Genomic DNA, 16,466 nt, shown 5'->3' with positions numbered 1-16,466 from the left:
CTTTAATTCCCCCAGTATGTAACCAGTATTTTAAGTTTGCTTGGGGCAACAATGTTCTCCAGAGTAGGTGTTCTTTTAAATGTGATCTGTGGCGCTGGGGGTAGAATGGGTCCTAGTTTCGGATCCATATGCAGAATATGCCAATGTTTTTTGATGACACTCTGAATGGATCTATATTTTCTGTTACATTCTGTGACAAACCTGATGGTCTTAACATCTGGCTTTTCATGAATCTTGGGAGGTGGTATAGTTTCCAAAAACTAATTGTGAGCCATTTGCACTAATTCTGCTTGGTATCCCTTTTGCAAAAACTTGATTTTTAGGGACACATTCTGTGATTCATACTCTCCATGGTTGGTACAGTTTCTTCTTAGCCTTTGAAACTGTCCATTTGGAATGTTGTTTATCCAAGAGGGATGGTGGAAACTCGTATAATGTAAGTACGAGTTGCCACTAGTGGGTTTGCAATAATTTTTAGTGCAAATGGACCCACCTTCACAGTATAATACCAAGTATAGAAACAATAGGTTGGTGGAATCTATCATATGTGTAAAACTAAGACCCAAAATATTGTCATTACAATGAGTAACAAATGACTCAAATAACTCAAAACTCCCATTCCAGATAATCAAAATATTATCAATATAAAGCCCTAGGAACATTATATGTCTGGCGAAAGGGTTATGTGTCCATATATATCACTCTTCCCAATAGCCCATGATGATTTTGGCATATGAGGGAGCAAAGTTTGCTCCCATAGCTGTTCCATGCTTCTGAATATAGAACCTGTCCTGGAACACAAAATAGTTGTGCTCCAAGCAAAAACTTATAGCATAATAATAATAATTCATATTGGGATCTTTGGAAAGAAAAAGTTGGAGTGCCTCTAGGCCTACACTGTGTGGAATCGAGGTGTAGAGGGAGATCACATCCAAAGTGGCCCACGGGTAGTCTATCTCCCATTCATATTTCAGGAGGGTCTCAATCACATGACCTGAATCTTTGATGTATGGCGCTAAACCTGAGACTATGGGTTGTAAAAAGAAATCAATATAATGAGATAGTCCAGAGGTAAAGATATCGGTACTAGCTACGATGGGTTTGCTTGGAGGACATACGGTGGACTTTTGAGTCTTCGGTGGGTGGTAGAAGTAGGGGGTACTGCATATGTGGGGCAGGAGGAACTGTTTCTCCCTTTTACACAATACCCCATCTGCAGCTCCCCCTACCAAAAATTTCAGTTCCACTTGGAACCCTGGCAAGGGGTCTCCTCTTAAGCCACTGTAAGTATTCTGATCGGATAGTAAGCGATAAGCTTCTTTCTCATAATCCGTTCTATCTTGGATAACCAGGCTCCCCCCCCCCTTGTTGGCCTGTTTGATGACCAACCAGTTGTTATTCTTTAGGGCACTTAGAGCTATGCGTTCAGCACTAGACAAGTTTGAGGGACTTCAGGACTTGGTGTTGCACAAGTTTATTAGATCTCTATAGGTAGCCTGATAATAAGTCTCAACATAGGGACTTTTACAAGCTGAAGGAAAGAACATGGATTTAAGTTTGAAGTTTTGAACCTAAGTCCATGTGTGTGAGCCACCTCAGGAATACCATAGTTTTCCCATGGAATGCTGCCAGGCAACCCATCATCCCATAGCTCCATGAGTGTTGCCAGAGCATCTTGCTGAATGAGTTCTTCAGTGTTATCGGCATTCAGCGCTTCCAATTGTGGTTGCCCCTGAATGTTTTTATCTGTCAATGTAAACAGACAGATCTCCGTTCTGTCAGGGGAGGAGAGACAGATCTGCTATTCCTAGTAATTAAGAACAGCGATCTCTCTCCTCCTCCAGTCACTACGCTCCCCCCACAGTTAGAAAGACCTTCCTAGGGAACATTCAACCCATTGATCGCCCGCTAGTGTTATCTCCTTCCTTGCCTGTGACATTTATATAGTAATCAGTGGCTATTTTTAGCAAAGACTCAAAAGTCTCCGATCTGTCCACTGCAATGTCGCAGTCCCACTAAAAATTGCAGATTGTCGCCATTACTAATAAAAAAAAAATTATAATAAAAATGCCATAAATATATCCCCTATTTTGCAGATGCTATAACTTTTGCGCAAACCAATCAATATACGCTTATTGCTATTTTTCTTTACCAAAAATATGTGGAAGAATACATATTGGCCTAAATCAGGGATATGCAATTAGCGGACCTCCAGCTGTTGCAAAACAAGTCCCATCATGCCTCTGGGTGTCATGCTTGTGGCTGTCAGAGTCTTGCTATGCTAGTTCTGTAACAGCTGGAGGTCCGCTAATTGCATATCCCTGGCCTAAATCGATGAAGAAATATTTTTATTTTTGGGGAATATTTATTGTAGCAAAAAGTAAAAAAAAATATTTTTTTTTTTTCAAAATTGTCAGTCTTTTTTGTTTATAGCACAAAAAAAACAAAAAAAAAATGCAGAGATGATCAAATATCACCAAAAGAAATCTCTATTTGTGGGGAAAAAATTACCTAAATTTTGTTTGGGTACAACGTCGCATTGTCAGTTAAAGCGACATAGTGCCGTATCGCAAAAAATGGCCTTGCAATTAAGGAGGAAAATCTTTCCGGTCCTTAACTAGTTAAAAAAACATGCTTTCAAGATGTCACCAAAGCCTCAAGCACATGTTGAAGAATTTAACAAAATTATGACCTATGTTTGACCATTCCACCATCTTAGTCTTAGGTGAGAAAATCATGATTCCATACTTTGATCGACATCAGATGGAATTATAAAAGGACTACAGTCAGATTTAAAGCAGACCCCTGCCCCATCTGATTATACCCCCAGTATGGTATTCTATATACGCAGATGATAAATATTTAAAGCTCAAATCTTGCCTTCTCTTTTGCTGTATCCCTCATGCTAATGCACCACTCTTTCCTCTCCTTCTATCCCATGCCACCATTTTCATGGCTGGATTCTTCTTTTTTTGTTTTTCACTGGCCTATTGGTGATGATCTGGTTTAAATCTGACTGTAGTCTTTTTATAGTTTCATCCCATTAGCTGAGTACATCTAATAAAGATCAGACTTAGAATGCGGGAATTATGATTTGCTCACTTAAGACTAAGATGGTGGAATGGTCGAACATAAGTCATAATTTTGTTAAAATCTTCAACATGTGCTTGAGGCTTGGGGACATCTTAAATGCATGTTTTTTTTGTTTTTTGTTCTTTGTTTATTTTTATTTTTTTTATATTTTTTACCGCTAGGGTTGTTCTTTTCCAGAAATTGACTTGAGTTCCTGTTACATAGCCAGAATAGATGCAGATCATGCTTAATATGGTTATTTAATTGATTGTTTCTCCTAGTATGATGTTCGCCAATTCCACACTCCTAGACCGGGAATCTTGAGATGTGACCATGTGCATTAGTCTGTTTAGAAACATCGACAAGGCAATTATAGTCCTGTTTAGACCTAAAGATTTCTTGTTAGGCCATAGGACATCACACACTTCTTCCATTCACCAATAATGGCATAACGTATTATTTTTGAACTCGGGGTCAGTGCATTTGTCTCTGCCTCTCTGTTTATTGTTGTCTGAAGGTAGATTTGCAGCTAGTGTAAGGACTTCTTTTCAGAAAAAAAATAAAAAGATTTTTCTTCAGAAAATTACTTTTACATTTTAGGACCCATTTACACTCCATCATTGCAGAAATGTATGCATTACCGCTCACTGCCGTAACACTTAGCATGTGTTGCTGCACTACAGTTCTTTTCATTTTAAATGACACCCCAATACACCTAGGCAGAGGCCTCCAACATTTTCTGTATAAGTGCCATATTGTATTTTTTTTATAAATATTCATGAGCTTAAAAAGATACATTTTATATACCTTCAAAAAAGTGCCCGTAAAGCCGCGTACACACGGGCGGACTGTATGGCCAACTTAGTCCGTCGAAACACATTTCAGCGGACAGTCCGCTCGTGTGTGGGCTTCAGCGGACTTTTTCAGCGTGCAGTCTGGTGGACTAAGTATTTCGGAATTTCCGTAATATTGTCCGTCAGACTTTGGTTTCAGCGGACAATCCGCTCTTGAGTAGGCTAGTTCGACGGACTAAGTATGGCGCATGCTCAGAAAGGATTTACACGGCGAAAGGTTGCATTGCTGTGTATTGGACTTCCTATTTCTAGTCCCGTCGTACGTGCTGTACACGTCATCGCGCAAACTTTCGACGGACTGTTTTGCATCCGTGTGTGGTCAAGTCCGTTCATTCGAAAGTAGGACGGACTGTCCGTCGGATTGTCTGACGGACTAAGTTGGCCATACAGTCCGCCCGTGTGTACGCGGCTTAAGTGTCCCCTCTGACATTCACGAGTGCACAGCAAAGTTACCTCTTATATCCATGTGTGCCCAGCAGAGTCCCCATTTATATCCATTTGTGCCAACAGTGTCCCCCCTTACATCTATGTGTGCCAGCAGTCTCCCCCCTTAACTTCCATGTGTGCCAGCAGTGTCCCCTTATTTCCATGTGTGCCAGCAGTGTCCCCCCTTACTCTCATGTGTGTCAGCAGTATCCCCCTTACTTTCATGTGTGTCAGCAGTGTCCCCCTTACTTCCATGTATGTCAGCAGTGTCCCCCTTACTTCCATGTGTGTCAGCAGTGTCCCCCTTACATCCATGGGTGGCAGCAGTGTCCCCCCTTACTTCCATGTGTGGCAGCAGTGTCCCCCCTTACTTCCATTTGTGTCAGCAGTGTCCCCCTTACTTCCATTTGTGTCAGCAGTGTCCCCCCTTACTTCCATGCGTGTCAGCAGTGTCCCCCTTCCATGTGTGTCAGCAGTGTCCCCCTTCCATGTGTGGCAGCAGTGTCCCCCTTACTTCCATGTGTGGCAGCAGTGTCCCCCCTTACTTCCATGTGTGGCAGCAGTGTCCCCCCTTACTCCCATGTGTGCCAGCAGTGTCCCTTTACTTCCATTTGTGTCAGCAGTGTCCCCCATCCATGTGTGTCAGCAGTGTCTCCCCTTCCATGCGTGTCAGCAGTGTCTCCCCTTCCATGTGTGCCAGCAGTGTCCCTCCTTAGTCCCATGTGTGCCAGCAGTGTCCCCCTTACTTCCATGTGTGTCAGCAGTGTCCCCCTTACTTCCATATGTGTCAGCAGTGTCCCCCTTACTTCCATGTGTGTCAGCAGTGTCCCCCTTACTTCCATATGTGCCAGCAGTGTCCCCCCTTACTTCCATGTGTGCCAGCAGTGTCCCCCCTTACTTCCATGTGTGCCATCAGTGCCCCCCTTAATTCCATGTGTGCCAGCAGTGACCCCCCTTACATCCATGTGTGCCAACAGTCACCCCCAGGGGCGGACTGACCATTCAGCAACTCGGGCACTGCCGAGGGCATCAGGGTTGCCAGCCTCAGTAAAACCAGGGACAGTATGTAAAAATCTGTGTTTTTTTTTTTTTTACATCTGCCACCTGAAATGTCCCTTGCTGAAATCCTTTTGGTCTAAAAATCGCAAGATTATAGCTGCCCCACCTCTCCAGTACCTTCTCAGCCAATAGAAACATATCTGTGTATACTGTGTGTACATGTATGTGTAACCTGTGGGATTTTATGCTGTGTGTGTGTGTGTGTGTGTGTGTGTGTGTGTGTTTATGTATACTGTGTGGCCCCATAATCTCTGATTGCCTGGGGGCCCTATAATCTCCTATTGCTCGGGGCCCCATGAGTTGTCCCCTGGTCACCCCCCATATTTGGCAGTAGAGTCCCCCCTTATATTCACGTGTGCCCAACAGAGTCCCCCCTTACCTGTCAGGCAGAGAGCAGCCAGAAGGTGGAGAAAGCCTGGAGAGAGTCAATTCTAGCTCCAGGCCAGCAGTACTAGCAACTGACCATGGTGGAGGCAAGGATGGGGGGGATCTGCGCTGGAGACTGTGCCGACTGCCTGGCTGGCAGTGCATGCATTATGGTACGCATTAACATGTATTGCATAAAGGGAGCCCATTTATTATGAATGGGCTGCCACCGGAGCACAACTAGTTGCCAGCAGTGTTGACCCCTTACATAAATGTGTGCCACCAGTTTCCCCCCCCCCCCCATATTGCCAGCAGAGTCCCCCTTACGTTCATGTGTGCCCATCTTCTAACATCTTGTGTGCTAGCAGTGTCCCCGCTTACATCCATATGTTCCAGCAGTGCCCCCTGTTTCATCCACGTGTGCCAACAGTGTCCCCCCCTTACACCTATGTGTACCAGTAGTGTCCCCCCTTACATCCATGTGTGCCATCAGTTCCCCTCCACTCGTATTTGCCAGGAGAGTACCCCCTTACATTCATGTGTGTCCAGCAGAGTCCCCCCCTTACCTGCCAGGCAGAGAGCAGCCAGAAGGTGGAGAAAGCCTGGAGAGAGTCAATTCTAGGACCAGGCCAGCAGTAGTAGCAACTCACCATGGTGGAGTCAAGGATGGGGTGGATCTGTGATGGAGACTGTGAGAGGGTGCTAGCTGCCTGGCTGGCAGTGCATGCATTATGGCATGCATTAGCATGTGTTGCATAAAGGGAGCCCATGTATTATGAATGGGCTGCCACCGCAGCACAACTAGTTAAGAAAATATACATGACCCTTTTTAGCAATGCAGTACACCAGAGCACTTGGTGTAAGAGTTATGGTGCACTGTAGTGCTAGGGTCTCTACTGTACAATGTGTTGGGGTATCAGTCGCAATGAACAGCACTGCGCCACATATAGAGGACACAATATTAATCGAGAGGTTGGGGGCAGAACCACAGTGCATGGTGAAGGACCCAGTGCTCAAAACATCTGAAGGTATCAGATACCATTGATGGTTGGTCAGTGATTCAAAAAGTACTGATGCCGGCAGGTCAGCATTAAAGTCAGGCAATGGTAGCCTCTATATTTCTCTTTGCAAAGGTTTACTTTAAGGGCCTAAAATGCTAATGTTAAATTCAATGTTGTAACACACTATTAAAGTGATGATCTACTGAAACTGATACTTCCATATTTTGCAGGCAGTTGGTGCTCCAGGTTGAAAACGCTTCCGAAAAGTTTGCTGTGGACTCTCTCATTCTTCAGAAAAGCAATGACCGCTTGCAGGAAGCCCAGGTTCATGTCACAGCCATAAAGGGTCAGCATGTTATAGTGCAATCCATGGAAAAAGTCCTCGTCAAGCAGCCTGTTTCCAAAGAGACACTTCTAAAACATTGATGCCCTAAAACAAATTGAAAAATTGAGATTTCCATGTACATCCTTCCACCCTTTTCCTGAAACAGGAGTCACAATTCCAGATTTTACCTGCAGTGCAGCTTACTGGTAGAAGGCAGTGTTACATTTTCTGGAGTAATCCTAAAAGTGTATCTAAAGCCAAAACTTTTTTTGGTTTCAGATAAAGTGTAGAAGGGTTGGAACCCCCATCAGGTTTTTATTTCTGTCCGTGTCCTTACTGGGTAGATTCACCCTCTCTGTTTGTCCTGTTGGCTATGATCACTGGGAAGGTTTTGAGATGTTTCCAGAATAGGTATAGGGAGGGAATCTTCCAATGGGGACTCAATTATGTGGATATCAAAATAAATTTTCTCTCACTTCCACTTCTGTGGACAGGAAGAGAAGGAAGATCTCCCCAACTCCTTGACAGGGGTTTTAACCTACCCTACTCCATCCAAAAATAAAAACAGCTTTGTCTTTAGATCCTATTTAGTAAACCATCAACATGTTAAATGTAACCGCAAAGTGCTTAGTTCAGCCCACTGAATGAAGTGATGGGGCATTACTCCCTTTTGCAACATAATTGAAAATGACAAAAAAAAATTACAAATTGTAAAAAAAAAAAAAAAAAATCCTGAAAGCCTTCTAAATGTTGTAATCCAGTTGTCTGTTATAAATGATTGTGTCCAAGCCAATAAATTATTTTAAAAAAATCTAAATTTTTAAGTAAATTTACAATTTTGTGTTGGGCTGCATTCATAGCCATCGTGGGCTGCAGGTTGGACACCCCTGCTTTAAACCCCTAAAGTAACCCCTAATACTAACCTAATCCTCTTCTGCCTTATAAACACCTTATCTCCCACCAACAGTAACCATGCCAAAATAAAATAAAAATCCACAAAACCGAAAACTACCAGCAACCAACTGCATTTTGGACAAATGTACAGGCAAACAAGAGAACTGGATACATCTACAAATTATAGAAAAACCCTTAAATTGAGCAGAAAACAAACAAAAAAATAAATAAATAAAGTACAAATTTTGCATTGTTAAAAAAAAGAAAAAGAAAAATTGCCTTTACACTTTGTGAACACATGCGTCCAAAGAAAAATGTTACAGTGTCTCCTTACTGGGCTTTTATACATTTCATCTTCCTGAATAGGGATGAGCCGAACACCCCCCGGTTCGGTTCGCACCAGAACCTGTGAACGGACCGAAAATGCACGCAAACTTTAGAACCCCGTTAAAGTCTATGGGACTCGAATGTTCGAAATCAAAAGTGCTAATTTTAAAGGCTAATATGCAAGTTATTGTCCTAAAAAGTGTTTGGAGACCCGGGTCCTGCCCCAGGCGACATGGATCAATGCAAAAAAAAGTTTTAAAAACGTCAATTTTTTTGGGGAGCACTGATTTTAATGATGCTTAAAGTGAAAAAAAAGTGAAATATTCCTTTAAATATCGTGCCTGGGGGGTGTCTATAGTATGCCTGTGAAGTTTCCCATGTTTAGAACAGTCCCTGCAAAAAATTACATTTCTAACGGAAAAAAAAGTAATTTAAAACTGCTTGCGGTTTTAATGTAATGTCTGGTTACGGCAATATGGATGAAAATCATTGAGAAAAATGGCATGGGTAGCCCCCCCTGCCTATTACCAGCCCCTTTGGGTCTTGTACGGATATTTAGGGGAACCCCGTACCCAAATTAAAAAAAGGAAAGGCGTGGGGCCCCCAGGCCCTATATACTCAGAACAGCAGTATACAGGTGGTGCAAACAGGACAGGGACTGTGTAGGTTTGTTGTATTAAGTAGAATCTGTTTGTAATTTTGAACATGGGTTCCACTTGAACACGGAGTTCATCCCCATTCCTGAAATAATAAATCCCACTGTTCACAATCACGCCTTATTCACGTCATCAGTTTTTCTGCAGCACCTATATTTGTGAGCAACTATTTTCAAGGATTAAGGGCAAAATTAGAACCACAATATCTGATTGGCACCTTGAGAATTTATTGAGAATTGCTTCTAAATCCATCCAACCAGATATTGGTGCTTTCGTTTTTTAAAACAGTGTCAGATATTGCACTAGTTTTATGTTCCCCTCTTTTACTTTTATAATAAAAAATATTACAAAAAAATGACGTTTTTTTTATTCAGATAGGTGCATTATCTATGTCAGTGATTGTTAACCTATCATCTTCCCGTCTTTTTCTGCTCATCAGCTCTCTTTTTTGTTAGTGTATTTTATGTGCGGCCCAAGAAAATTACTCTTCTTTCAATGTGGCCCAGGAAGGTCAAAAGGTTGGACATTCCTGCATTAAAGTAAGTCTCTACATTACTCATACAGGCCAAGCACCAGCCATGTCCTGTGGTAGGAAAGGTGGTGCGCTCTTACATGTTCCCCTGTATATGGGAGTATTGGGTATGTCCCATCACTTCCTTGGAGTTAAAAGGGGGAAGGGAGGGGGTTGGTTTAGAAGATGAACTGGTAAGTATACACATTTCTCAGCTTCTGGCCTGCCATTGAGCTAAACTGGTTGCTTGGCCCTACAGTGGGAAAGCCCAGGTTCACTTCACAACCCATAGGGTAACCTCCAATATTAAAGTGTATCTAAAGCCAATTTTTTGTCGCGGGGGTTGACTAGACAAGGGTAGGGTTTGAACACATCTCAGGTTCACAATGTCTCTGTGCCCGTTATGGATATTTATTTTCTCTTTTTGTTCTGGTCACCATTGTCCCCAGGACTGGAAGTGGAGGCAAAGCCAACATTTTGAGTTGCTAGCAAAACAGGAATAGAGGAGAAATCTTCCAATGTGGACACTTGTTCCAGTTCCAGCTGTCTTCAAGGGGTTTCCTCTAAATTTCTGTTGTGTCTTTGTAACAGAAAGTGAAAGGGAATCTCTCTAATGCAGGGGTGGCCAACCAGACGAAGACCAAGAGCCACATTTTTTTACCGAGTTACCACAAAGAGCCACATCATACGCATGCTGGATAAATAAGTGAAAAGAAGCTGAAATGGTTAACAGCCAGCAGTGTGTCACACTATCAACAGACCGAGAATGTGCTGAGCAGATCTTATCAGTGTTCAGGTGAAACGTTATAAAAAAAAAAAAAAAAGTACAGAGCAAGACAGAGGGAGAAGGGAGGACAGATCAGTAACCTGCACACTTGTGGCCATACCTTTTTGTATCTCATCGGCTTCAGATACAGCGTGTTTCTCCTTCCTCTGCCCCCCTTCAGCCTCACTCCAGCGCCTATGTATTCAAATGTGGCGGGCTGGGGGACACTACATGCTGATTGGCTGTTGATGTGTGGGAGGAGCGGAGGAGTGCAGAGACTCGGGCTGCCTGTCACCGCAATGAAACAGCCCGAACCAGCCCGAAGAGCCGAAGGAAACCGATCGACACAGCCCAAAGAGCGGAAGGAAACCGATCGACACAGCCCGAAGAGCCGAAGGAAACCGATCGACACAGCCCGAACCAGCCCGAAGAGCGGAAGGAAACCGATCGACACAGCCCGAAGAGCCGAAGGAAACCGATCGACACAGCCCGAACCAGCCCGAAGAGCGGAAGGAAACCGATCGACACAGCCCGAAGAGCCGAAGGAAACCGATCGACACAGCCCGAACCAGCCCGAAGAGCCGCAGGAAACCGACCAAAGAGCCGCATGCGGCTCGAGAGCCGCGGGTTGGCCACCCCTGCTCTAATGGGATACAGATGGAAAAAGGCAGAAGTTTTAACCATTCCCTACTCTATTTAAAATGAACATAAATATGTTTTGGTTTTAGATTCATTTTAAATGAACCACATTTTGATGTATAAACACATTAAACCCCACTACCATCAAGTGTTCGGGGGGTCAACACTACAAGGTTCTCCCTTCATCTGAGCTGAAGAAAATTGTACATGCAACATTGTACATGCAACAAATATATATATAAGATCTGGAGACTGGTCAGGCCACTCTATGAATTCAATGTGCTTCTTCTTGAGCCACTCTTTTGTTGCTCTGGCAGTATGTTTTGGGTCATTGTTATGCTGGAAGACCCATCCATGACCCATTTTTTGTATTCTGGCTGAGGACAGAAGAAGGTTCTCGCCCAAGATTGTACAATACACAGCTCCATCCAATGCCAAAGTCGGCCTCTACTTTTAGCAGAGGAACAGCCCCAAAGCATAATGTTTCACCTCCATGCTTGACTGTAAGGATGGTGTTCTTGGGGTCATAGTCAGCATTTTCCTTCCTCCAAATACAAGAGTCAAGTTAATGCCAAAGAACTACATTTTAGTCTCATTTTCCTTCGAGCTTTACTCCCTGCATTCTCCCCTCTTCTGTGTTGTGAAAATGGAGATGACTTTTTTTTTGCCATGGCTGGCATATGGAGCTTAATCCACAATTATGCTCAGCTTCTAATATTCCTCATAGTTTTCCTCCAGCCCAGGGAAGTGTATCCTGTGATTGTCAGAGAATGAACCGTCCTCTCCTGGGATTCCCACATCTTGTCATTCTTGTGATGTTCAGTGCTAATTTTTTCCGTGCGGCTCTTAGTTGTCAGACCCCCCGTTGTCTATGAAAATCACACAGACACACTTTCAGGAGGCATGCCTTCATTCCACACGCACGATTAATTCATTGACAATGTGAGACAACAGCTTATTCATCAAAGTCATGCAGGTATGTGTCCTCACCCTCACAATGTTGGAGACACTATACCAGGCAAATTAAGGGTATGAGGATGGGCAAGCCCTTATAAGAGCTGACCTCTGCATCCATTCTGCCTATTTACATATTGAAAAGGAGGAAACAACTATCAGAAATTAACCGTTTTGTTGTAGCAGAAATAACACCTAAAAATCTTGCTGAACTGCATTGAAGTCAATAAAAAAAGGTGAAATTTCAAGTGTTACTAAACCCACAACAGCAAAATCAGTCTGTATATGCAGCAAAGCATGGATGTTATTCTCACTGTGGAACTGAGGGGTTAATCCTCCACATTGTGTAAAAAATGCTGTTTGTTCCGGTCTTCTCTGATCCTCCCCTTCTTCCACTGTCCCCAATCCAACTGCTTACAAGACAGAGCCTTTGGAGTCACTCGCACATGCTCAGTTTGGTGTGTATTGATAAAGAGTTTTTTTTTCCTTGGGAGGGTGTATGTGAACAGCACAGGGCCAATCAGAACTACCCAGACAAAGGGTCGGGATTCCTGCAGCATTATTGGACAGTCAGAGTATAAGGTTTAATCAGACACTCATAGAAGTCACAACACTGCTATATACTGCTGATCAGAAAAGGCATTTAGCAGTTTATATTTACTTAAATAATTGAATTTCCTTGTTCTGTGTACTACCAGAGACCAGATATAGTGAATGCAGGGTCCTGGGTTTAGTAACACTTAAACATATGTTAACAGATGTAGCACCCTCCTAGATAGGCTGCTTGGATGTTGGATAAACTTTTTCTTTTGTTTGGCTCATCTATAATCATTGGAGTGGCTATTGATGTATTTAGGCTGTTCTGGTTCTCACAGTTTGCAGGTTTGACTATCCCCCTGCTTTCTAGTGGGTTCAGGGAGGGTAGAGTCAAATAGTTAGTTTAAAACCTATTGAATTCCAGCCAATCCCTGGGATGGGGTGGCCCAGTAGGTGGCTGGAGAGGCTGATAAATAGTGTGAACTCCACAATAGCAAGGTCTTCCTGTTGAAGAGATTTTTACCCCCCTCCCCAGTGGAAAATTCTACTCAGGTTGATGCTCTTCAAGGTCCCATCTGTAGCAGAGCTGGGGGCCTAAACCTAAAGTTATCTTGAACACCCCAAGACTCCACCTGGCAGATCTGCAAAGCCTCACTAGACGGCATCTGGAGCCAGCTGAATGGGCACGACCGCTCCCTGGCCTGAGTACTGACTGTTCTACAAGATCCTGGTGGTCATGCACTTTTGGGATATCTGAGCCAAGTAATTCTTATTTATAGGGTACCTATCTCTGGCTTTCCTTCAGCCTGTTGCAGGGAACTGTATCCTGGGGATTCGCAGAAAATCAATATTTGAGGAGTGCAGCACAGAAGAGAATGTCCTCTTATTGAACTTTATAGTCTGCACCCTCTCTCATTGTTCAAGTTCTAGCAATAAATCATAAAAAAAGACATTCCCCTAGATGGCTTTCTTGCGTCAGTGTGCTTTGGACTGTGCTCTGGTGTTCCTCTCCCTCTCTAGTGTCACATTTGGCACCTTTCAGGGGGGAGGGGGGAGCAGATACCTGTCTAATACAGGTATTTTGCTCCCACTTCCGGGTAGGGGTGCAACGGATCAAAAAAATCACGCATCGGATCGTTCCTCGGATCAGAGTCAAGGATCGGATCGTTTTTCAGATCAGCAAATAATAATTTAATTTGCAAAAACCTGTGAAAATAGTCCCCACTGTAATATCCACAATCTCCCCCACTGTAATATTGGCTGAGCATAGCTGAGTGTGGCTGGGTATGACTGAGCATGGCAGGTTATCACAGAGTATTGGCAGGGTATTGCAAGAGTATTGGCAGGGTATTGCAAGAGTATTGGCAGGGTATGGCAAGAGTATTGGCAGGGTATGGCAAGAGTATTGGCAGGGTATCGCAAGAGTATTGGCAGGGTATTGCAAGAGTATTGCTAGAGTATTGGCAGGGTATTGCAGAGTATCGCTAGAGTATTGGCAGGGTATTGCAGAATATCGCTAGAGTATTGGCAGGGTATTGCAGAGTATTGCTAGAGCATTGGGGTATTGCAGAGTATTGCTAGAGCATTGGGGTATTGCAGAGTATTGCTAGAGCATTGGGGTATTGCAGAGTATTGCTAGAGTATTGCTGGGTACTGCAGGGTATGGAGGGATGGCTGCTTCCATCTCAGGATCTCTCCCCTCCATTGTACAGATTAGTACAGAGAGGGGAGAGAGGAACCGGCGTCATGACATGACGCCAGTTTGTTTACAAGTGATCGCTCCGTCGGAGCGATCACAGTGTAAACAGGCTGGGTGTAGAAAAATGGCCGCCACTTATGAGCTAGGCCGAAGCCGTGGCCTTTCCTAAGGCCGAGACCACAGAGCGCTCTGCGGATCGCGGCATGTGCCGATCCGAGCAGGGTGACCGTTCGGATCACGGATCGGTGACGATCCGTTGCACCCCTACTTCCGGGCATAGATACCTGAGCCACCCGCGAATATCTACGCCATGTCCGGCACCTCCTTCACCCCCCCCCCTGCTGTCTTTTGGGAGACATACAGGTCCCAGAAGACAGCAGGGACCAGTGGGATAGCGCAGCGCAAGTCGTGCATGCGCAGTAGGGAATCAGGAAGTGAAGCCACACTTCCTGATTCCCTTACTGAAGATGGAGGCGGCAGCACCCGACAGCCGAGGGATAGATCAGCCTTGGGTGCCACGTGGGCGCCCTGGACAGGTAAGTGTCCTTATTTTAAATGCAGTATTTGTAGCTGCTGACTTTAAAAAAAAAAAAATCGGCGAACCTCCGCTTCAAAGAGTGTTAGCTAGAATTCTGCTTCATTTTGTTCGTTTATCTAAATCTAAAACTCTTCCACCTACCAGACTGACAATTCTGCTGTCCAAAGGCGGCCAATGTGCACCTTCATCCAGAGTGGGGGTACTCTAATACATGAAGTGTGTTACTTGCCAGATCACCAGGTGAAATTAGAGGCAGAAAAGCATAAAAAAGTAAATTAATGCAGCCACCACATCTAACGATTGGTAAGCTGCATTATATTACATTTTAGATTGTGGGTTTAATACCACTTTAAGGGTACAATGGGCTTTAAATGGCTCCTGAGGTTTATTGAAGCTCCTTTCAACTAACCCAGAGCTCTTCTCATGCCGTAAACCGATGCCTCAATAGGGTTATAATTTAACCTTTTTAGTATAAAATATATTAAAGTGGGGTGCCCCTAAAGAAAAAAAAAATTAAAAGTCAGCAGCTACAAATACTGCAGCTGCTGACTTTTAATAATCTGACACTTACCTGTCCCAGGGTCCAGGGATGCGGGGGAACGAAGCCCTCCCTCATTCTCCACTCCGCTCGCAGCGCCGTCATTCATACTGTGGGCACCCGGCTGTGGCTTCACAGCCGGGAACCCACTGCGCATGCGCGAGTGGCGCAGGGCGCCGTGATACGCCGCACAGTCACCTGGGACACGTGACAGGTCCCAGATGACTGTGCGACGCGAGGGGAAGTGATGTCACCAGCCCGGGCAAGGAAAAAGGCAGACTACGAGGGACCCCCTAGCAACAGGTATTTAGAGGTGAGTAAAAAAAAAAAATGTTCCAATTATTTTATTTTTTTAAGAATTTTAAACAATTTTTAATTTTTTGGTGGCAACACCACTTTAAGCAAATTGAAGCAACAGTACATGCAAATAAAGGGAAAAACACAAATACATAGAAAACAAAAAATAAAATTAAATAAGTAAAAATAAAACTGACTTCAATACAGAACAAAAAAAATAAAAAAGAAATGAAGAAAAAAAGAGTAAATCTGAGTTAAATGAGAATTTTGTCGAAATTTGTTAGATAGACTTTGCTCATCTCTTATTATAATTATGGCCAAGCCAAGCATTTTCAGGGAGACATCAGCAGTGGCAGCCCTCATATTTCTATCCTGACAGGTTTCCTTTATAAACTAGAAGGGCTTTGTTTAATAGGGCTTCGTTTATTAGAGTGGCGGTGGGTAGCAGTTGGCTTTCTGAACACGCAATGAATAAATTATTCAGTTGAAGTTTAATTTACTTTTTTTTTCCTTGCGGTTGTGAAATCCCAATCATTTGCGCTTGCTGTGAGGAGACATTTATTATGCAAAAATCTCACGCGGACATGTAAATGTAAATCATATACATATAATGTTGTACATACATATGACTGGCGATTTCACGCTCGTTACGGATGAAAACATACACTGCTGAGTATGTCTTTTGCAATGCTGACACTATATCATACTGATGAGGTTCCACTCTTTAGTATAATATGTATATACACATTTTCAAGTCCTGAACCAGAAGGGGAACTAAATATTCCTCTCGGTATCCTAAAATAGAAATGTATTTATGTCAAATAAACACTTTGAAGATTTGCATGATTTCGGTTTGGAGTTCATTATCATTTTAGTGTCTCTAAACATAAGACAATCTGCGTTACTGTTCCAAAATCAAATTTCTTGTTTTGTGTGCATATTTATCAAGCAGTGACTGTGACTTACTCTAAATATTCACTGGTGGTGAATAGGGATGAGCTTCGTGT

At 43.5% G+C, this 16,466-nt stretch overlaps 1 protein-coding gene across 2 annotated transcripts in view; it reads left to right on the top strand.

The window, feature by feature from the left end:
- The window catches only part of LOC143926588 (leucine-rich repeat and IQ domain-containing protein 3-like), a 72,414-nt gene extending 63,318 nt beyond the window's left edge, over window positions 1-9,096 (top strand). For both annotated transcript variants that reach the window (XM_077450472.1, XM_077450471.1), the window contains one exon: window positions 7,009-9,096. In XM_077450472.1, the coding sequence (XP_077306598.1) occupies window positions 7,009-7,204 (196 nt within the window). In that variant the 3' untranslated portion in view covers window positions 7,205-9,096. The remainder of the gene's footprint in view (window positions 1-7,008) is intronic.
- Window positions 9,097-16,466: the final 7,370 nt, after the last annotated feature.

Source organism: Lithobates pipiens, unplaced genomic scaffold (assembly GCF_037356315.1).
Source record: "Lithobates pipiens isolate NorthernLeopardFrog02 unplaced genomic scaffold, aLitPip1_a1.2 Scaffold_23, whole genome shotgun sequence".
NCBI lineage: Eukaryota > Metazoa > Chordata > Amphibia > Anura > Ranidae > Lithobates > Lithobates pipiens.
This window is presented reverse-complemented; position numbering and strand designations above follow the sequence as displayed.